Below are 24,617 nucleotides of genomic sequence, written 5' to 3'. Positions count from 1 at the left end.
GCAGCCTCTGAAGCTCGACATGTGGTCTTCGCCGCAATTAGCGCATATAAATTCCCCATTATCATTCAGGTTACATGATTTTGAGCCAGTATCATGGTCCCCCGAGCATTTACCGCAAACCGGCTTTTTAAGGCAATAGTTCCTCGTGTGCCCGAAATCTTGGCATCTGAAGCATTGTACCAGCTCTTTACTCTGTTTGGCCTTTGATATTGTAACCCTGTGTCTACCAATTTGAGTTATTTTTAGTGCCTCAGCAACGTTGGGTGCGTTCTGGAGGTTAACGTAAAACATATTTTGTCTTGTTTTGACATTATTTATGTCCTCACCATCCTCCTCATTAATTTGAATGTTACGCCAGTCCGGTTTTCTGGGGCAATATATATTCAAAACTGTAAAGCCCTTGTCGGTAAAGGTGCGCTCTATTAATTGCCTGGGTACATTGGGATGAATATCTCTGAGCACCAATCTGCAGGGTTTGTTCTCCTTCAACTGGTGGTGCCAGAATTGACAATTTTGATTGGACAATAATTTGATTATTGCACGAAACGCATTCGAATTCTTCGTATAAATACGCGAGATCCCAGATTTCGATGTGCGTATGTCGTAATCGTCAGGGGAGACAGCAGAATTGAGCGCCACCTCCAGCTTATCCAATTTGTTAACTTGTGGCACACATATAGCAGGAGGCTTAGGAATACTACTTCCCTGCTGGAAACGGCTGGCTTCATTTTGCTGGCTCGATGGATCTTCGGAATCTGGCTCTTCCATTTCCATAATGGAATCAGCTTCTTCCGAAAGGGCTGCAAATCTATTATTTTGAAGCGCTGGCGGAGAGGAGGACGCAGTTCGTTGTCCCTGGGTTGTATTGACAGGAGTTGGCTTATTTTTTTGAGCCGATTTTAGTGACTCGACGGCTCCTTTCCGCTTCCTATTAATACCGGGTACTGACATTTGAAACGAGCAAAATTTGTCCAGAGTTGGATTTGCAACTAAGTTTGTGATTGAAGCCGGTGTACTCACAACGGCGGGTGTGGAGCACAAACTGCCATTTGATGTCGCTACTGTAGTATACATTGATTGAGAGTTCACCACAGAGAACGTTAGGGTACTTGTAGTCGATGTACAAGTGGTTGAGGCAATCCAGTTACTGGTTGAGCTTGACGGCTTTAAGTATGGTTTTCCCATTGACATATGCAAGTCCTTGGTTATTTTTGCTCTCAGCTCCGAAGGTGATTTACCAGACATTTTTCTCATCTCCACGTACTTCGGCAGCTTATTGACTACTTCCTCAACTGCTCCGAGAGCGGCCGAGTCTTCATCAGCATTCATTTACGTGAGATAAGATGACTTGCAAAAACAAGCAAAGAAGAAAAATTCTGGGCTGTCTCTGCTTCGATGACGTGTATACGTCAGCAGAGCAGCCCCATACAGCAGATTAATTGTTGATTGGAATCCAAGAAAATAAGGATACTAAACGATTGCCAAAAAGCCAAGGTGAAACTAGGTTTCCGGGTGATTTTTTTTTTTTTTTTTTTTTTTAACGCACTATACGCGAAATAATTGAAAAAGAGGAATTTACTACAATTTTTCACGGAGCGCACAATAAAAAGTCGACTAGTCACTTTGACAGCTACCAGGGTTGATGACGAAATATCAAATTCGAATATTATTATAATATATTAGCAGAGATTTTGTCTCAGTTTTTAGAGTTATTGATAAATTATTTAAGATGCATTTTCAACCAAAACTAGAAAGAATATCTTCCTTTTTAAGAAATAAATACAAGTATAAAGTAAAAGACTTAAAGCCAAAACAAGACATGTTCAGCTTTAAATTCCTTCATTATTTTACAATCGCTTAAAGGTATTTAATAAGCTGTTTGAATTCATTTCAAATTGTACATTCTCGTTTGCTAAATAATTAATAGTAAATAATTTTCAATGAGCCCTGGTGTGTAAAACAGCTTAAGCTTATTCCAATCCAATGGCATTTTTAAAAAGGATTTTTCCCCTTCTTGCCCCACTAAGTAGGCAATATTTAAAGCCCTATAGTTAGCTCTCGCTATTTAATTACCCACATTTAAGCTTTTTCGCAGCTTTTAATTTATGTATTCACAGCAAATTACACATTTTTATGCATTGTCTGAAAAAATAAAATAATGATGAGTTCTTACAGGGTGTTGTAAAATAATTTTAATGAAATTAATCTGCTTCAGGATAATATTTTAACTTATAGAGGAAATAAGTTATTCTTGACTATCTGGGTGTGTGCAAAGTATATAAAAGATTTCAAATATGACTTGATTATTCGGACAATAAATGCATCTGTGATCTATCTTTAGTTCCCTATTTATTACCCTTTGCCTTCAAAACCGAAAAGTAAATCCTAAGATTATGAAGATTTTAAGCTCCATATCATGTAATTTCCACGTATTTAATTGCCAGAGAAAATGCTTAGAAATCCATTGAAACAAACCAAATATTTCATTATTCCGAAACAGAAAGAATACCCTGCTCATAAACATTAACAAAAAACGAACTAAAAGTAGCATTATGTAGACACCCTGTAACAGCTCATGGCCCACAATGTACATACTATTTCTATCAAAATGCTTATTTAACAAAAAAAAAAAAAAAAAACAACAAAGAAATTACTAAAAAAAAAAATGTCATATTGTTCAATTTTAAATATAATTACGTATTTTTTCTCTTTTTCAATTAAAAACCAAAACAAAAACTTATTTGTGAACATAATTTTGCTTGGCTGCATCAATTTTAAATGCTTAAATAAAAACACACAACACATGCCAAATACCACACACAACAACAACTACATCTACAACAACAACTCTGCATTCAACAACTACAATAACTACAACATCAATGGAATATCAATACACTTACATGCATTTGTGGCATAAATTATACATACATACAAAAAAAATCGGTATTAAAATTTTATAAAATACATAAAAACGAACATTAATTACAATGCCACAACATTAAAAACAACAACAAAAACGTCTACACTAATTAACTACCACAACAAACAAACAAACATACGAACAAACATACGAACAAACATTAACACACCAACAACATCAAATTGCTGCTGAACTTTTTTTTTAACTTGCTACTTATATGTGCCTGCAACATTTTTAATTAATTTGCTTGCTGTCTCGCTCACGCACTCGTGAAAAAAACACAATATATTTGCTGTCTCAATTCGCTTCACTTCATAATTGCCATATTGCTCGCTGATACTACAACAATAACAACGGCAACAATGTAACAACAACCACAAAATGCAACTATTCAACAATTGCCACATTACACGCTGTTTGAAACGCTCATAAAACGCACATGAAACGCGCTGTTGATTCTATGACCTGCATTTGCATATATTTCTATTCATATGCGCCAACAATAACAACAAACACAATAACAACTGCAACTATAACACCATCAACACCATCAACATGTGCCACTATCTCTCACTTACACACATAACAACAACAACAACAACGACAACAACATATGATTTTGATTCATTGGTAAAGATCATACGGAAGTTTCCATAAGCGCCACGCAAAGGTAAGTGCTAAATTTTATTTATCGATTACGTAGATTTTTCTAAATGTGTTTTTTATGCTTTCATTTGCTAACTTTTTACTTTATTCTCAATTTTTAAATGCTGCTATGTCTTGAAAGCCCAACAGATTTTAAGAAAAACCCGTTGCACAAAATGTGAAAAATAATTAGAGCGACGATGTGGTTTGCCATTAACAAACACCACTACTGCAATCCTGAAAAATCTCTACTCCAACAGTCAATTGTCAATATTGTCGGTTATTCAATCATTGATATCAATTATTGATAAGGAGTTCTTTTAACGACTTATCAAAGCATTAGAGATAGCCATGAAATTGAGAAGCTGCCTTTCTTTTCAAATGTGGAACTGACCTGATAAGGATAACACAAGTTCACAAACCTCCCCTGTGAGGTCTAGATTTTGACACTTTTTACTTGGCAGATCCACAGTTAGTCATAATGTTTCTGAATGAATATCTTTGAAAAAGCGGTGTCAGCATAAAGTGGAAAATAAAACCATCTGTCAATCTCCAATTTCCTTGCTCATAGCTGGGCCTTTATATAACCAGAGTCGGCCAGGAGTCTGGCGACCGTAGCCAATATTTATATTGTTAGTTCTCAAGATCAATATAATATCCGCTTTGCGGACTGACCTTTATCTAAATCGTAATTGAAATTGTTAATCTCCCCTAATCGAATTAGTCGAAAAGCCAACTCCAATTATACATAGATGGGCTAAGTCGATCCTAGATATTTGAACTGGTACTTCGACATTTTATAGAATACGTCTATGAACAGCTTCTCTCATATATTTCTGCATTATCAATATGTACCTAAACTTTCTGGGCTTTCAAGCAATTTTTGTTTAAAAGCTATTGAGTTAATTGATCCATTATAAAGCTTATTTAAAAAGTAAAAACAAGTATGTGATAGTCATACAAAATTGCATGCCTTTTGTAAATATTTGAAATGAAAATATTATTGCTATATAATCAAATTTTTAATTTATTTTATTTGTGTATTTTCAACCAACTTTCTTTCGTTGCATATGTTAAACAAATAAATAATTCAATGCTAATTGTGTGCACCAACGATCTAAAAAAAAACAAAAAAAAAACTATAACAAACACACATGCAAATATAACTTTGTTATGTAATCATCATTGTGTTCGCTATGGTATTGCTATATGCATCTACGCACACACACATGTCATATATGTATATACTATATGTATGTGTTTGCACTTGTTTGTATTTGTGTGTGCGTGACATGTCGCCTGCTTTTTACAAATCGCTTCAAACTCTAACACAATGCACACATCACATTCGCAATCACATTCGCATTCACAATGCATCACATTACGCATACGCTCAGTGTGCTATCATATCAGCCCGTCATGCCGCAAGTGGGCGTGGCACTGCCCATACAAGATACCACAGGGACAGCAGCGGCAGCAGCAGCAGCAGCAGCAGACATGTCAACAACACTGTTGCCAGCCACATTGTTGCCAATACAACAGCAAAAACATCAGCAACAACCAGAGCAACAAAAGACAACCACAAACGAGAACAACAATGAGACAAGTCTGGCCACGCCCCCGCCCACACGCAATGCACAAACGCTGGCATGTTTGGCACCCAAATCACCGCCTCGCTGGCCCCTCCGTCCCGGCGTCATGTTGCACGTACGGAACGATACCAAAGAGAATTTGGCCGTGAATCGCATGACACTAAAACCAAATGCACCGGCACCGCCGGTCCCATTGGCACCAACACCAGCATCAGCACCATCAGCACCACCACCACCACCTCTGCCACCATTGCCACCACAGTCCCCGTACAACCCAGCTGGCAATGCTAGCCAATTGTCCGCACAGCTGAGTGCCGTGCTGCTGAATGACAGTGCGAATAACTCACAGAGCACAATGCTAACCGAGGTCACAGATGCCAATAATACCGCGACCACTGCCATGACCAACACCACGACTGTGACAACGATCATGGAGCGACAGAATAGTGGTCGTAGACTAGTAGTCGCTAAAACTCAATTGCAACCAACAGATGCAACACATGCAACAGCAACAGCAACTAATGATGCGGCCGAGACGCAGGCCTGCTTGGACATACCTCCAGCTTCAGACCAAGTTGAGAACAGCAATAATAATAATAAGCGCATGTCGCGGTTCCTCTCCTACGTGTTTAGACGTGCCAAGAAATCTGGCAACGCTGCCAATGATGATGGCACACGCGACAGTCAACGCAGTCACGTCGGATTGCTGGGCGGTGTGTTGCAACAGAATTTTTGGCGTCGTCGAGGCAACGCCTGCCCCACAGCATCCCCCTTCAGCGCCCAGCATCGACTCAAGGGCATCCGTTGCAGCGGCAGTGGTAAATTTATTTTATTCAATTGGGCTTCTATGTGCAGCAACTCAATTTTCACTCTAATAGTAGCTGAAAGAGCAATGAAATCTTTTGGGGTTACATATATACTAAGTAGTTGAGCAATAAAGATCTGGGTTTTCAATAGTCAAATATTATTTTTACGAAGTTTGTTCGCGTCAAAAACATCAGTTTAATGATATTTAAGTGCGTTTACAAAATAGCTTTTGCTTTTAGAAACACAGAAATTTTTGAGGCTGAGTTCATTCCAACCATATTAGACTGACTGTATGAACGTCTGGATTTTAGGGACCTCAACACCAAGAGCCACCAAACTTGATAGAAGCGTTATTCTGACACCTTTACTTATCAAGTTTGTTTTAGGTATTCAATATATTCACTTTGCCATCATCTAATAAAAAATAACATGCACGAGGAAAACATCGTAAAGTCGCTTTGACGTGACGCATGTATAGGATAAATTGAGAGGGATGGGATCATCAGTTCTTGCTACATATGATATGGTGATGTTGTATAAGAAATGTATACTTTCTTGTCTGGAAAATAGACAAGTATTCTCATATTGAGTTGCCACGAGAATAAAGTTATTCTTGCACATATAGTTCATAGAATAATTTGCGTATGCTTATACATATTTATTTAAACTTTTAATTTATTAATATTGTTTTCCAATCATTTGCTTTTTTATTTTAACCGCCTTCTCACAAACACACACACACACATGCGCATCATTTATCGCTTGATCTGTTAGTCACCTACAAAAAGACGCCCTGTAAAAGTAAAGAAGCTACAACAGCAACAACTACAGTAATAAGCACAACTAATGAAACCACAACATTAGGAACGGGAGCAATGTACATGAAGCCCCTGACAGGAACGTCGGACGTCTGCAGTCCCAGCAGTGTCCGATCACCTGCCTCTGTGACATTTCAAACGCCTTCATTAGACAAAGCGGCAATGGAAACAACAGCGCCAGCAACAGCAGCAACACCAACAGCAGCAACAACAGCTGCAATACCAACACCAACAACCTCTCCAATAGCAAAAACAAGAGTGGGAGGCAACAGTCCCACACGAATGGGGGTAAGCTCATTGGAACGCCAACCGCAACGGGGAATATTGAAATGCCCGACACCGCCGCCGCGTCCTCCGCCACCAATATTGCCCTTGCGACGTGGCCCTGGACAGCTGTTCACCAACAACAGCAACAACAGCAACAGCAGCAACAACACCAACACTTTGCCGCCATTGCTCAAGCGTACCGTCGTCGTGTCGCCCACGAAGGTCGAGCGCGTGCAAAGTAAGAAGCCTAAACACGATCTAACTAGTCATCTCATTATACATAAGCCGTACACCCCAACCCCCATCCAACCAACATTGCCCCAACAAATTCAACTCACATTTCATACCACCATTAATATGTACATATAGTATACACTTTTATTACAGTTTTTCTCTCTTTAATTTTAATTTGAAAGACTTCCTTCATGCTGCCACGTTGCGTACCTTTATTTTGAAATAAGTAGATATGCCACTGATATATTGTGTATTCTGTCTTAAAATATTGCAGCAGAGTGACTTGCAGGAATTTAAACGCCGGCTAAATTAAAAAGTTTATAGGAATTGTTAAGCAACCTTCTAAATGCTTCTAAAATGAGCAGCTCACATGGCATTTCGTATGCATCATATATCATCTGAAAAAACTCATTGTGAAGGCTTTGACATCCGCATGTCATCGTGCCATTTGAGCCGCAGACTTAAGTTGCCGAGAAAAATGAAAAAACGACCTTTAAATTACTCATAAGTAGCTAATGCGTAGGTGAATAGAGACGTGAACAAGTAAAGCTAAATATTTACGGATTAGATATAATCGATCGCCTTCATCGATTTTTTGTCGATTCGATAGTTGCTTCAAGTTATTTAAAATAATTTTGAGAGCATCACAGATACTTGTATATGATAACGACTGATAAGTTATTAAGATATTTTCAAATGATTTACCTAAAGCCGCTGCTTAATAAATATATCAATACTTGCTACATGAAATATCGGACTACCTCCTTATCTTATCCTTATCATCGAATGATTGCATTCGCAGTAATGCTCATTATTTTAGAATCCATAATTTGTATTTATTTTTATCATTCACATCAATCAAAACTGTCACACAAGTGCGTTAAAAATTTATAAAGAATAGAAAAATACATCACTTCCAAATCGTGGGCTCGAAAATTTTTAAAAATAAAGACCATTCACTGCAATTAAATATCGAGCAAATTTAAAAATATTAGTTAAATCTGATTTAAATGTTTTCAAAATCTAAGTTCTTCTTGCATTCTACAATTATTTTTTTGGGATTTCTCAAAACTTTTTGAATTTATCGTTACTTTTCTCTACACACTTTAATTATTATCGATTTTTTTAATTTATAAAATTAGCAGTATATTTATATTTCAAATACTTTCTAACAACCACTGTGAGCGGTTTTTAGACGACTCTTAGAATCGATTTATAGCTAGACATCAACTATTTAAGATGTCTTTATTAACGAAGAGGAATATTTCCGTTTAATTGCGTATTTACATTTTTTAAGATTTTAATATAATCCTGTAAATCTGAATAATTATGGCAACTGAATATAATTACACATATTTTTTCTTATATATATTTTCTTTTTCCAAATTAGTTTCCATGACAATATAATTTTATAATTTTATCTCTCCATATGGGAGCCCACAGCCAACACTTTCATACAAAACATAACTATTTAATATTTTTGTTTAATATAAACACTGTGTTTAAAATTCTCTTTGTCACAATTATTATCGCTGTAAGTAATTTTTAATGAATCGACTGTCGAGGTGCTCATATAACGACGAACGACAAGTAAGGAAATGCTTGGACAGCAAAAGCAACTAAATACTTGTCTAGCTGTTACAAATTTAGATCTGCCTGCCTATTTGTTTAATATTTATTTATAGCTGTACGAATATTGTTAAGTGTTTTTAAATGTTATTGTTATTGGCTTGCGATTTCTTCTGTGTGCCTTGATAGTATTGCCTGCTTGTGATTCGTCTCAACTCATTCTGCCGATTTTAAGCAGCATGCAAAGTCTTAAGATGTTCAATACTTGACCCTTCAATATTTGTTTTGTATTATTTAGGAAACAAAATTGAAACATTACTGTATTTTCCCTAATTTCTTTCTTCTACTACCAAAAGTTAGATTAGGTAAAGGACACTCGACTTAAGTTACATTTTAGTGCAATGAACTTAGCGTACTATATTGATTTATATTTGATTTACATTTGAGACTAATTAATTTCTCTTCTCATTTATATTTATTTACTTTTTACTATACTTTTTACTCGACATTTGCGTTCCCCGCGCGCCTTTGAACACAACACCCAAATACTTAAAACCAAAAAAACCAACAATCGTTAATAAAAAAAAAACCTACGCTAATATGCCAACACGTCTATATATGTATACCGATGTATGTATGCCAAAATATGCATATATTTATATACATAGTACACGACAAGTCGTCTTCACTGGGGGATCCATTGACGGAACCTGGCGAGTATGAGAATCTACCGTTTCATGGTCTGCAAACGGCACCTAACAAGGTATAGTTCAAAATTTGTGTTCCCTATATCTAGCAAATTGTATTATCTTTTTTTCTTATAACTGTACAGTATGAATATATATATTTATATACATTTGTTTAAATAACACACCAGCACACTCATTTCCACACTCACAATTACACATACCGCACCGCAGCTTAAAACACTCTCCAACTCATTGCTAATTGCCTTACAAGTTTCTCCTAAATATACATACGTACACGTACTATATATGTATATCTGTTACATATGTATAAGTCAAAGCTTTTCTATATTATCGTGCTCTTCTTCCTCTTCGTGTATCGTTTTTATTTTTATTGTCCTTAGTGGCTTGATTGTTAAGCAATATTGTGTTTATAGTTTACTATTTTTTATCTACATAGCGAAACAACATATTGTCTTACTGTTGAAGAAAAAATTGTTAATGATAAAATATATAGAAATATACATACATATACATATATAAACCGATACACATACTACTGCATAGCTGGCCTACTCCTAAGGCTTTTTTTCTGCCTTCAATGCCTAATGATGTCTGCCATCAGCAATTCATCATTCTTTGTCATTTGTTCTCGAGTTTTTGCCTTCCATCGTTTCATTTTCATTTATTTTCATGCCATTTTCCTTACCTTTTTCTTTCTTGTTCACGAATTTGATCGAGATTCAAGAATTTGTTTCAGCTTTCCAAAACAAAAATTAATAATGATTTATGTCTGCCAGAGAATTTTGCCATTTTCTGTTTTAGTTGGTAGCTCGGACTTTGGTTTTGTATTCAAATGTACTTTATTTTATTTTACATTTAAACTACTTTTTAGTTGGTATGTTTAGTTCAAAAATATATATTTTAAAAAATAGGTTCAAATAATGTAAAATATATATAATTAGCGATTAAGCTCATATATTTGTATTTCGTTTTACTAATTTTATGCAAATGAAACCAACAAATTTTAAATGCGAGCTGTTGGCATTAAGGGTGAAATGTTTTAGGTTTTTGATTCATACTCGGTTTAAATTATGAAAAATTCCATATTTTTCTATGGGAGCTGTATTTTACTTGAATATAATATTTAAATTTAAAATATATATATGTCAATAAAAACATTTAATTTTGAAGTTTTGAGTGATTGAAAAAAAGAGAAACTTTTAAACTGAATTGACTTTAGGGAATCCTAAAACTTGTTTCTTCTCAATTTATTAATTTTAAAATGTCATATAATATATATGTTCATAAATAATAATTTTAATTATTTTTAAGACTGTGACTAATTGAAGCAGTTATTTAAATATTCTTAAAATACCGAAAAAAACCATTGCCTACAGCTCGCATATTAAAGAATAACATTTAAAAAATATTTTGATTATTTCAAGATGAAATTAAAAACACACACACACAGACTTCCCTTACTGTTGTTCGCTAGCAAACACCTTAAAAATGTTTAATCACACAATCAAACCGTTCACTATATATAGTATATATATATATATATATATATTGAAATCGACTCTTATATGAATAGTAACTAACAAATTCTTGCAAACAATAAACCAGAAACCCTCGCCACTAATCAACAACTAATCAATTGTTCTCTTAACTTTGTTTCTGCCCACGCTTTTCGAACCCGATTACAACACGCATGTGTGTAAAACGATGCCGCTGCTATAACAACGCCAATATATAACCACGCCCATGCATGAACAGTTCTCTACTACCCCTACAAATTTTAATAACAACACAAATGTGGTGCGCGTCGCTCCACGACCCAAGAGACTAAATGGAAGTATCAGCCAACAACACCAACAGCAACAGCAGCAACAACACCAGACACTGCAGCATCATCACCAGCAGCAACATTACTACGACCAGCAACAACATCAGTACCAGCAGCAGCAGCCGCAGCAGCAACAACAACAACAGCAACAGTACAACACCATGCAGTACGCGCGTGGTGTCATGACCAATGCGACATTACCTCCTCATAATCGCAGTCTCCACAACATACACGACCAACATCTGCAGCAGCAGCCGCAGCAGCAGCAACTGTTGCAGCCACAACAGCAGCAACACCAGCAGCTGCCAGAGGGATGCGATGCGCCACATCAAATAACGTACAATCTGAGCAACTGCTTTCCGAAAAGCTACACCGAGTACTATCATCAGCAACAGCATCAGCAGCAAAAGTTCCACACCAACTCGGCTTCGAATGCGCAATTATTGAACGCCATTGAGCACGATTATCCCACATATGCGGTGGTTGAGCGGACTGGAGGGGCTTCATCTTCCATACCGCCGCCCCCACCGGCACCCAGCTCGGCTCTCTTGAACACGAACCCCTTTTTAGCGGCCAGCAACTTTAAAAAGTACGATGCTGCCGGCAGCAGCATGCAACGCGTCAAGCGCAAGGGCAGCAGCCTGCTGGATCGCATGGATATGGACAAGAAGTTCTATTCTCTGAAATTCCCGGGAGCCAGCAAAAATAGCAGTAACAAGAAACAGGCGGCTTACAATTTGAATGCCTCACTGGGAGTGGCAGGGACAACAACAGCAACAACCGGATCAGGAGCAGCAGCGGCAGCCAACAAATGCAAACGACATCATTCCTTTGCTGGCGGTAGCCATGGCGATATTGATTCCGTCGGTGCGCTCAAGCAGCCTTTGCGCTTCTATGATCCGCCCGTCTATGAAAATTTGGCAGACAAGTGCGGACAATTAGAAGGGACGCTGATGCAAGGCGGCAGCAGCAACACAGCCACCGTCCAGCTGCACACGCAGCCCGGAGGAGCGGAGAGTGCTGCTCCCGCCTCAGCTGCTGTTCTCGTTACGGCGAGCCAAAAGAAAAAACATCACCATCGCCAGCACCAGCAAAAGAATGATGCCAACGTAGACTTCCAGCTGATGGAGCCGGAGCGCTTAAGCATTTATCGTAGCGACTCCGGCATATCGAATAGTTCGTACGAGTCGCACGCAACGCCATTGCCCGCCCTGGGCTTGGGCGCCCAAAAATCGACCAAGGCCCACAAGGGCGCCTCTGCCAGTGGCCTTGCTATCCAGCTTAATAAGAATAAGCAGCAGCAGCAGCATCCACCACGTGGCTGCCCACCTGTCTACATGAACGTGGAGGGACAGCCTTTGGCACGTGCCGGCTCACCTGGGCACATTAATTCGTCCTACGAGTCCGCCTCCTCCTCGCAGCATGATGGAAATGCGGGCGGGGGCGGCGGTGGGCCCGATCCCACCTCTCTCTCATCCTGCACCTCGCTCTATAGCAGCGGCACCGGCACCATCATTGGCAGCAATAACAGCAACAACAGCAGCGCAGCTGCCCGCTGCAGTCGCCACAATCAGAAGCAGCAGCAGCAACAACAACATCAGCAGCAGACAACTGCCGAAATCACCACACCGGAGGATTACGAGCAGTACCAACTGGGCCATCAACCCGCCCACTCCGCCTCCATGCTGTCTGTGGCCAGCAGCATCAGCGCTGCCAGCAGCAGTCGCAAGTGCAAGCAACAGCAACCACTTCGCGTTAGCAATGCAGGACTCCATGAGGTGCGTACCATTTGATTTTTAACCAGCCTTTGGGTTGCAGCTTTTGTCTTAATAGTACCCTTAGCTTAATGGTGGGCATACATTCATATATACGATACTTTCATATACTTATTGTTAAGAACACTGCTTTTCTTCAGTTCCCTTAACCGCAGCTTATGAGATGCAAAGCAAAGATGAAGCATCGCTTATTATTTCAGTTATAATAGGTTTTTCCTACCTATGTATATAGATTTTTTTAGTCAAAAGAGAGCATACCTTTTTCTCGGACAAACTGATGTCTAATGTAAAATTATAAAGTGCTGGCCGGAATAAGAAGCTCATGAGCAACATTTAGGTATAATCGTCTAAAGCTGAAAGAGTAGTAGACAACAGGCAGAAGAAGAAGGCTCTATCAATTCGCCTAATTAAGCTGATTATCAAGTTCAAAGTCACCTGTTTTTTAATACTTTAATACCTCCGTGATCTGGGAAACAGCTTAGAAAGAACTTAAAATATTAGCTGCATGGAGTGTAGAATGAAATTTTAAAGAACATTTGTAGGGCATTCGATTTATCAACTAATAAGTAAAAAAACACTCTGCTATAAATTTTGGAGAGGGATAACATGACTCAAAACAAAATCGAATTACAGCATTTTTTAACCAAATGGCGGTGATAGAACAAAACTGCAATATTTGCAATATTTTTTTTACTAAATAAATATGCATGCATTGTTATTTGAAGCTTTCATCAGTAATGAAAAACAGTTAATTCTACAATTTAATATTTATCGAATTTTATTTTTTTTTAGCTTCAATTTTAATAAACAATTTGTTTTGCTTTTATTTCATGTCACATTTTATTTGATGCACTATTTTGATGGAACTGCAAACACAATCCAATATTTATATTACGATAAATTAACTGACATGTTGCAACAATAACAACGACAATTGCAACAACCACAACAACAACAATAATAATTAAACCACAACAAACATGAACCACACACACACACACACACAATGTTCATTCTGCCAACACTGCATGCCGCGTGTGTAAATGTGTGTAAACGCAACTAACAGCAAACCAAACTGGCCGCTAATCCATTTCTAGCAATTAAACGGCCCGTCAGCAACAGCAACAGCAACAACAACAGCAACACTATCATCGGGGACAACAGCAACAGCGCCCACATCAATGCCTGCAACAAGAAATTACGACGACAGACCATCAGCGACCCCTACGCACATATCAAATGGCATAATGCCAGCAACAGCAACAACGAAGCCTCTGCTGCCGACGGTTATAGCGCCAAATCCGCGCGCTTTGCGCACACGCCAACAACAGCATCAGCAGCAACAACAACAACAACAACAGCAGCAGCAGTTGTTGGTCAACAAATTGGCAACAGCAGGAACGCCAACACTGACGCCAATCATCAACAACAAATGCTAATGCCAAATGAATTGCTGCTCCAAGCGAGTCGATTAGCAGCCACAAGCGATGAGAATTTAAGATATGACCAACAGCAATTGCCACTCGATGCGGCCTACGATTGTTTGGTGGTGCGGCGACCCATGCGGCTGCCACTTCGCAAACATCACACCTTCCACTTCCAGCCCATGCAAACGGCGGCCGGCAAATTGCAGCAACTCCGTCAGCAATTGCAACAACAACAGCAGCTCCAACAAAGGGCAGAGCAGGGTCCTTTGGTTTATCGTCCATTGACTTTAAATGAGCAGCATGCCTTTAAGCCTATTTCGCCAACACCTGCAACACCAACAGCAGTAGCTGCAACAATTGCTGCTGCCGATTATGAAGAAGGCAACGCGGACGTAGCATGTGTTCGTCAGCCGCAATTAAATCCTGCCGCTTCATTGGAGGCATTAGAGGTGCTAACTAAAACGCATCCCGATTTTATGTTTGCCCGCAAAACAAACACCCAAGTGGCCGGCAATGTCGACCCACAAGAGAAGAAAGAAACTGAAGAAGGGGATGGTGTGGAGCAGGAGCAGGAGGAGGAAGAGGAGGACCTCGGTTACTCCTTTTGCGAGGAAGAATATATGGTTGACGACATTGACGAGGATGGCGAAATCACGCTTCATAATCCAACAGCACCGCCCCCCACCCCCGCCCATTGCAGTGCCAGCCGCACCAACGCCTCTACCCATAGAAACGATCCTGTTGTGAATGCCACGGCAGGTGCCTTGAGGTATTTCATGACTCAAAGCTATCGCGAGGTGCACATTTAGAGAAGAAGCCTAAAAACGACGCATACAAGGTATTTAGTGTTAAAAGAAATTCTGGATAAGAACTCATAATATTAAACAACTTAAAGATTATACTTAACTACATAGCATAATTTTGTTTAGCACTACCACATGAGCAGCATTTCAGAATCAACTAATGAACCATGTACTTCAGAAGAGTGTAGAAAACTATCCCACTCCTTGAGAACTGATTAGCTATCGAAGGTTATGTGTAGTCAACAAATAATGGCTCATCTAGCAGTTCTATGTTAAATAAGTTGGACTCTTTATATAGACAGTCGAATTCTAAGTTATCATCTAAAGTTTCACTCCCATAACTTAGAAATCCGATGTTAACTGGATATTGGTGCGTAAACCAATTTATTTCGAGGTTGATATACTGGCTCTAATGACATTATCTTTAGTTAAAAAGATGATGGGTTAATGCCAAATCTTTCTCAGCTCCATTCAGAATTAGAAACTAAAGGCGTGGGCCTTTACATTTTTTAAATTAATGAGCTGAAATCTAGTTATGTTCCTAGTAACTGAATGGTTCCAAATTCAAACAATTCAAACTATTGACACACAACAAACATATGAGATCAAAGAAACTGGAGAGACTCTTTTAAATATTTAAGAAATACAAACCATAATTACACCTTCACGGTTACTACACAATGTTTCCAAACAAACAGAAAGAAATAAATCTATCATCTCAGATGGGTCTCCCATTCTCAAAATTTGTGCAAAGAATTTCCTCATTAATACAAAATACTACTATGTTTCTGATTTGGGAACGCTTTCCGCTCCCGTTTGAAATCAAACCTTCTCTGTCATCCTTCAAAGTATTGTCCATAGAAATGAGATGTTGTTCAATTGAAAGGGGGTTAATAAAACTCCGGTCGAATTATGCCTAAATGGGTTAATTACTATTATCTTAAAGATGTATATGGCTTCTGCTATTTCAAAGATTCATGTGTCTATATATGTATGTATACTATAGCTAACCTTAAAGTTCTAATCAGTTCTCAAGTCAGCAAAAAAAAATTAAACTTGACTCATTAGAAGTGGTGAAAGTATTCATACGTATATCACATGCATACCCTAATTTTTGTATAAGTGCGTTTAAACATACATATATACATTTAAATAGTATATATGTGCATATATTTATACTTATAGGAACTTTGTGGCCTGTGCAAACAAAGTTTATACCAACCACTATGAAGAAATCGAATAGAATATGTGTCCACGACGAAAAGTTGCAACTTTCCCTGGCACTTAGTGTACATAGTTAAGCATATGGATTAAACAATTTAAAATTAAAAATTATATATAAATAGAATACTGCATATTTTCAAGTAGAAAAATCCAAACACAAATTCATCGAACTTTACCAAACTAATCATTCAAGCAAGCACTTTTTCTGCTCTGTGTGTATAACTAGAAAACAAACAAGAACAAAAACAGAGGAGCTCGGAAATTATTCATCAGTATGCATACAACCTACGATAATTATAAACAAATTAATTCATTAAGTGTTAGGCTAAGGCAACTCTGACTGTATGTGTGTTAAGTTTGAAATAGTTTTGTGTAAAATAAAAACATAAATATTAACAAATAGTAAGTACTTAAGCCACACTAGTGTAGAAACTTAAGTAACTCTTAAACTAAGCCATGTCTGATTGTCCTCTCAAGGTATAAAAAGGATTCACCACACACTTCAGAGTGCAACTCAGCATGGCGTTTATTAATTAGCATATTAGTGATATTTTTTAATAAATTATTTGTCATTAGCATTTAAATATAAATAGTACACCATTGAAGCAAAACCAAACAGAAGCAAGGCATAAAATGATTGCATTGTATACAAATATTTATTTAAGTTCTCTATTTATTTATTTATTCTATTTATACGAGTATTTATTTTCTCAAAACCAAAGTATATGGCAAAATTCGCAATGGCTGCAATATTTAAAATAATTTTTATTTATTTAATAACCACTCGACTGTCGTTGCACATAAACTCGCCCACAAGCCAACAACTCTTGTCGCAATTCCAAGTTGTGTTCTAAATTAATATAAATAAATTCAAAATTGATTTCTTATAGCATGTGTCCGATTTTGAGGATCCATACAAAGGCAGCAATACATATATATTCTAAATTTATTGTATAACTTTCCACTAAATGTTTCATGTCACAATAGATCAAGGTAAATGATTTATTTTATAAAACCAACCAAAAAAAGTATCTAAAAGCCTAGAGTTAATCAAGTGATCCGAATGATCTGTTTTTGAATGTTAATAATTTATTTTAGCTGTCGTTGTGCTGTCTTTTAAAAACAAAAGTAATAACGTTTCAATATGAAAAGTTAGTACGCGACTTAGAGTTCAACAATTTGATGTATTTAAGCTGTCTCTGTCTGGCAAGTTCCCATTTGTGCTATTAAGAGATTTCAGAACACAGCAATGTTGCACGACAGCATTATAAATTGTTAATACTTATGCATGGGAACGCGCTTTCGACTCTAACAAGAACTGCAGTCTGTTTTCTTGTCAATAGAATTCGCACAGCTATATATTATTTTTTCACAATTGTTGTCTGTCCTGTCTACGAACAGCCACTAAATGCCGCCAGTTTCGATGATGAGTTTATCTACGCCGATCTCGAGAGTCAACACTACGGACCCATTAACTACAAGGCAGCCTCCTATGCCCAAGTTAAAAAGAATAAGAAAACGGGCGCTCTGGAGGAGGTCAAGAAATAGGTTCTGACAACGCCTTTCGTCTCTTTGTAGCAGCAGTGCATTTTTTTGGAGCCTCGACGAGCTCGCAACATAAACAGGAGTACATGAGTGCTCATAGCCCAAAATATTATAATTTTGATTTTTTTTTTCATACTACTATTAGTTTTACTTTTTTGTGCAAATATTGCCAACATTTAAAATGAAAACAAAAATGATCAAATGAGCTTCTCGTTTAGCATAAAAGAAATGTAAATTTGTTTAAAAACTTAAAGCAAATGAATAACGAATTTCTTAAATTTATGATAGTAACTGTTAAATATAACATTAATGGAAAAAAAATCAACAAATATCAAGTAAGTCGCATGGCAACTTAGCAAACATTTTCACAGTCGCCAATGCCCATTCAAAGCCAGCCCATTTAATCATACTCCACACACACACACATAGTTTCGAGTGCTGATGTAAAAAATTATACTTTTTATTCAACATACAACTGAATACGAGTTCTTACAACAACAAAACCAACAAAGGAAATTATAAACTAGAGCAAACTAAAGAGCAAAGTTTAACGTAAAAAATAAATCTACTAATGACAACAGCCAACCGAACACTTTACCCATGAAATGGCAAAACAACAACAAATATTATTATAGTAATTTTTTTTAAACAAAAGCTGACCGCAAACTATCAACGGCCACAATAAACAACCTCGATGGTGGCAAACAATTCACATTAATTGCAAAGCATCAAATATTAAGGCATAAAAAGTTAAACTAATGACGGAAAAGCTGAAAACCTAAAAACAAACAAATAACAAAAAAAAAAAACGTCAAACAAAAAGCAAACATCATTTAAAGTTTCAAACTAGCAAACCATTACAAAAACAAAAATTTAAAGTAATATTAATTTACATTGTTTTCTATTTGTATACAAACACAAACAATATTAAATTATTGCAATGAACATTAATAATTGATATTGAAAATACAAAAAAATAAATAAAAATAAATCAAGAATAAAATCAGTTAGGCGGACGCTAACTAATTTTTGTTATGCAATTTATTGTAATTAATTATATATATAATTTATTATAAATTATACGAAACAAATATATATGTATACATATTGTATAATTATACGAGTAAATTATTTAAAACGGCATTTACTTAAAATGCAAACAAAACAAGAAAAACTTACAACCAAAAAAGTGGAATTAAATTGAATGAAAACAACTTAGACTCAAGTATATATATATATAAATATTTATAAATTAAATGATTACAAAAACGATGAAAGTAAATAAATAAATTGTACAAGTAAATCAAATCGGGTGCTTTATTTCTTAATGCAATTTCACATAACTGGTATGTATACTTAGTGTTTTAAACTTATTATTTAACAAGAAAAACCGAGCTTACAATCTACACTCACAGTTTAAGGATGTCTTAAGGGTTACCTAAAACTACTCTTCAACTGGTCTTATTTCTTTATATAATAATGCAGGACTGGAACTTTTGCTATATATTTTTTTCAATTAGGAAGCTAAATATTATATGCAGAAAAGGAAAGATATTTATTCATTAAGTTGAAAAATAAACTTGGAATAGACTAGGACGTGATCTTTGACATTGAAAGTGTGTCGCAAAGTAAACAGTTCTTTTTGAAAACAAGAAAATAGAATTTATTTTTTAGTGAAATGAGTTTATTTTATTAAAAATACTTTTTTCGATTCGAGTTTTGCAAGGCTTTGATTCGTTTTTGAATGGCTTTCACTACACTACAACTATTAAAATTGATAAATATTCAGCTGTTATTAGCGAAATACAATAAAATGCGACTAAATATACATGCTAATTAATGTAAAATTTTAGCCATTGCTAGCAACGTTTATAACTTTTTTTTGGGATGTTTTCAGGTGGCCATAATAGCTGAAGCGGAAGCTAAACAAAACCGCTTAGAAATCCTGCAATCTTTTGTAGATGAATTGCAACAAACATATAACTAGACGACTGCTAATTTGCACTCCTGCCTAATTAATTTGTTCGGCTCGCTTATTATCAAGCAATATCTAAATTCCATGAGAAAGCGATGCCTAGCTTAGTATCTCTATATGTCGCTAATTTCAAAAAATGACCTGATTAGAATATGATATAATTTTTTCATAAGCAAAGGTTTTTACATCCCGCTCAGATGAACATTTTAATTTAAAAATTTAAACAAATTTTACCAGATACACCAAACTGCTCAATTATCAATTTTGAGCTGCCATTTTATTAATTGAACAAACACCCGAACAGTAAATATGTATCGAATATGACCAAACTCGTTAATTTGTTTACTATGTTCAGCGGGCATTGTAATTCGGAGAAATTACGGAAATAAATGTGGTTTTAATGCATTCGAGACTACACAAATTCTAGATTGCAAAAATTTCGCACACCCGCAAAGTGAAAATCAACGGATGTGCAAATAGTGAAAGTTTTTATTTTTCTATATGTTCAAATATTACAAAAACAAATAGAAATTGTACACACATACTTGTATGCCTCCAACATATCGCCTAAAAATTGAAGCGCAAATTAATAAACGAAAACCGATGCAATTGCTGCCACATGGCCCTGCCAGGTGAGTTACTGTGTGTATGGGTGTATGTGTGTGTGTGTGTGTTTGGCAGCACCGGAAATGACAGCGCTGCATTTCTGCAGGAAGCAATAACCGAATTCAGTACGTTGCACGGAAATGACACACGGGGCAACGTGCATCACGGCCAAGCATACAACTGCAATGTAATGACTGCAATCGGGTCTCGCAGTGGGCGTCTGTCTGTTCGATCTAATATACCCAACTGGCAGAAATTTTGCATACATACATACATATTTCAATTTAAATCTCTTCGCATGAACGTATGTGGATTTTAAGTTGGTTGTGTTGCCGCGAAGGTTCGTTTTATCATTTTGAAATTTAATACGTACATATGTATGTCCTCACTGAAATATACATACATATGTGGCACATAGAGGTAAGTTGCACATGCACATACAAGTATGTATGTATACACAAAGAAATGCTTGCTTCCGAAAATTATAGTACATAATTCTACAAATTTCTTTTAGTAATGCAATGCTTGCTGCACCCTCAAATCCTTTTTTGGCTTTGCTAGCATATATTATTACAAATGTGATAATCACCTGTTTGGCAACTTAGTGGGAAGCCCCAAGTGTGCTGCCCTTGCTAGAGATGTAAGTCGAAGAGAAAACATCGATGTCGATGTCCATGTCCATCGATGTCTCTTTAAAAACAATCGATGCAAGGTCGACTTTTCGTGGAAAAAGCGGCTGATATGAGGGAGAAAATCAACAGAGATTTAAAATCACAAATGTTTAGAAATCAAAAGATGCTGTCATTGTATTTTACCTAATGTTATTAACTAAGAAAGTAACTCAATTTTAACAAATAATATAATATAATAACATGATTTACTTAAAAATTAACTTATAATATATGCTTTAAGCATAGTAAGTGTGGCCATACACATACGTTTTAAATATAGAAATTTACAGAACAATTTTCCTTGAAATGCTTGAATATTTCAAATATATATAACAAAATATACATTTTAGTAAAACCATTAAAAAAATTAAAATGCAAATATACCCTCTTCGGTAAGCCACACAAAAAATGTGACCACACAACAAAACTTGAAAAATGTTCGATGTTTGGACAAACATCGATGGATCGACGATATATCGCAAGCAAAAAACATTGGAAAACATCGATGCATCGTGTTAAAAACATCGTCGATGCTCGATACATCGATTTTTCTTACATCCCTAGCTCCTGCATGGGTTTCGACTGTAGTGTGACCAAAACCCGACTTTGAAAAAAATGCCACCAATACGAAAAGCTGTACTAATAACAACAAAAACCACAAATTTCTGCATGGATGCAGTGGCTCTTGAACTGCCGCAGCATATATTTTTTGAGGTGAGATAACCAGTAGCTTTGACTTTGGAGGATTTCCAGCCTGTCTTAGTCAGGTTGGGAGTCCAAAATGAATTTAAGTAAAGAAGACTTCTCTTAAAACACTTGATATTTGTGATACCCTGGTTTTCTATTTCATCTAAAACTTCTGCACTTTCTTTTAGCATAACAAAGAACTCCTCTGGCAAATACCAGTCTATAAAAGTGCTGGCTGTTTATTATTTTACTGCGTCCTGGAAAATGTTGAAAGCAATAGACTTCGGCGAATTGTATATATGATCCAAGCTTGCGGAAGTATTATCTACATTCCAGCTTGCCAGCTGCTCAGTTTTAAAATTAAAGTATTGGTGGCCAACTTACATTTCTCGGGATATCGTCACTCAGACTTCAAAACGAGGTAACACGAAGGACCTGCCGAGAACGAATGAACGAGCGAACAACCCACTGCTGCCTATTAGCCCACTTTCTTCTTCAATCCAGATACAAGAATATTCAAACGACAAACTTTAATTGGCGGACAAAACCTTTACGCAGAGGCCTGAATAATGCCAGCCGTCCGCTTTTGTAATGAGTGGGACCTGCTGGCACCTTGCAAGTTTAATTTGCAAACTAATCGAAGGTGACTTTAATTTAAAAGTGCATTGTTATTGCAAACGGCCACAGAGCAGCCGACCGGCGCGAAGTTTCTGTGCGAAACGCAAAAGTTTTTGCCTTTGCGGTCGACACGTGCGATGGGACAAGTAATGAATGAATGAGTTCCTGGAGCTCGGCTCGAGTCAGATCCAGAGTATTCTGAGTGGCAGGCGGGCAAAGTAACTGACAGAGAGACTGACTGTCACAATGACCGTTTGACAATGGGAAAGTTGGATTGGGGGAGGAACTGGTCGTTTATTGTCTGTTCGACAAAAGGACAACAACAGTTGACACCTACTCTGCATTTTGGCCATGTTTGCTCGTTTGTTTTCGCACACTTTTCGGCACCATTAACGACAGACAGTCAACAAGCTGTCTGAGATGTTCTCCATTCGTACGAGTACGAGTATTGTTGTGTTATGTTTTAAAAATTAGTTTCGTTGCGACTGTTGCAACATGTCATTAGGAGCGACACTGTGACACAGAAAAAAGCACGAAAAGTTTTCGGACCAGAAAGTTTGTCCTCTGCTGTGCCTGCTCCCATTGCAGGTGTGCTTCGCTCCATTTCCCTGGCACTTATTTGGGGGTCACTGCGAAGGTGAACTTCAACATTAGTGGCCGGCCAGCCGTTGCATATGCACAGCAGCAGAAGTCTACAAATGCCGTCCAGCTGGCAATTGTTAATTGTTTGGACCGACCACGTTGCCAATCTGTGGGATGGACTCCGCTCTAAGTCTATGGTTGTGTGTCTGTGTGGGGGCAGCAGCTTGTTTGGTATTTGACTTTTTATGAGCTCAGAACAACGCAACGACAACGAGCATGTACAAACATAATTGCTTAGAAAATTTGTTTTGCCTCAGACTTGGAATTGTTGATGGCAATGGTAACGGTTGCTGAGGGGAGGCAAGTAAACGAAGTCAAACAAAAAAGTTCAAATTATTTAGTAAACCTAATGCAAGAGCGCTGTTCTTCACTTTTACTGTTGTTGCGTGCTGGCAAGCACAATGGATATACATAGATAAGTACTATACTATATCCATTTAGAAAACTTTTGCAATGCATGACTTATGGCTTCCAAACGCCAATCGTCTAAGAAGCTGTAAATAATAATCTTCATTGAAATCAAACAAATTATAAATAACACGGAAGCGCGACAAGGGGCTCTTAATTCCAAGTGATATTTGAGTTGATAAAGGCTACAAAATAATAATTAGTTTGAAGTCAAAAATCTTGTCAATCATTTCCTCCAATATCCAATCAAACTGTCAAAATAGAAGAAGAACACTTGACGGCATTTTGCGGTAGAAAACTAGACATAAGCAGTTAGTTAAACATTTAATCAACACCTCCACAAATAAAGAAAAACAAGTCCCAGACTATCTTTCCCTAAGAACCAAAAAAAGTAGCGAAGGCAAGAATTAAACACAAATTCGAAACGCACAAACTATCATAGACTGTTATTAGATAAACTGTTTCTGGTAGTGATGACGGAACATCGATACAGCGATGTTATGATCTTTTTTGTAGACATCGATGTTTTATTTCCGATGTTCTTTACTACTTGTCCACCACTGAATATTTATTTCTGTACTGTCTGTCTATACTTTCTTTGGTTTTTGTAATATTATTTGAATAATTCAAAAGTTTCCTATGTTTAAACTTTAAACATCAATAAAACATTTTTAAAAATTCGTTAATAGAAGTTCGATGCATCGATAAATCGATGTTCTTTCCCGAAAAACATCGAAACATCTCCATGTATCTCCAGCTCTAGTTTTTGGAATTATTTTAAAGACACTTTTTAGGTGTGCATACTATGTACTTTAAAATCAGTCTCTAGGTTATTTCGTGTTGCCT

At 36.9% G+C, this 24,617-nt stretch overlaps 1 protein-coding gene across 9 annotated transcripts in view; it reads left to right on the top strand.

Moving 5' to 3' along the window:
* LOC115632156 (hemicentin-1) overlaps positions 1–19,013 on the top strand; it is a 123,421-nt gene extending 104,408 nt beyond the window's left edge. For 4 of the 9 annotated variants that reach the window (XM_030529180.1, XM_030529179.1, XM_030529176.1 and 1 more), the window contains 3 exons: positions 9,524–9,618; positions 11,321–13,168; positions 14,232–15,783. In XM_030529180.1, coding sequence (XP_030385040.1) covers positions 9,524–9,618; positions 11,321–13,168; positions 14,232–15,401 — 3,113 coding nt within the window. In that variant the 3' untranslated portion in view covers positions 15,402–15,783. Of the gene's footprint in view, positions 1–9,523; positions 9,619–11,320; positions 13,169–14,231; positions 15,784–16,580; positions 16,634–17,509; positions 17,613–18,020 lie in introns of those variants that run through there. The other 5 variants (XM_030529183.1, XM_030529182.1, XM_030529177.1 and 2 more) reach the window with 4 other exon arrangements.
* The last annotated feature ends 5,604 nt before the right edge of the window (positions 19,014–24,617 follow it).

This window comes from Scaptodrosophila lebanonensis, unplaced genomic scaffold (assembly GCF_003285725.1).
Source record: "Scaptodrosophila lebanonensis strain 11010-0011.00,11010-0021.00 unplaced genomic scaffold, SlebRS2 tig00001415-arrow-pilon, whole genome shotgun sequence".
In the NCBI taxonomy this organism is placed as follows: domain Eukaryota; kingdom Metazoa; phylum Arthropoda; class Insecta; order Diptera; family Drosophilidae; genus Scaptodrosophila; species Scaptodrosophila lebanonensis.
This window is presented reverse-complemented; position numbering and strand designations above follow the sequence as displayed.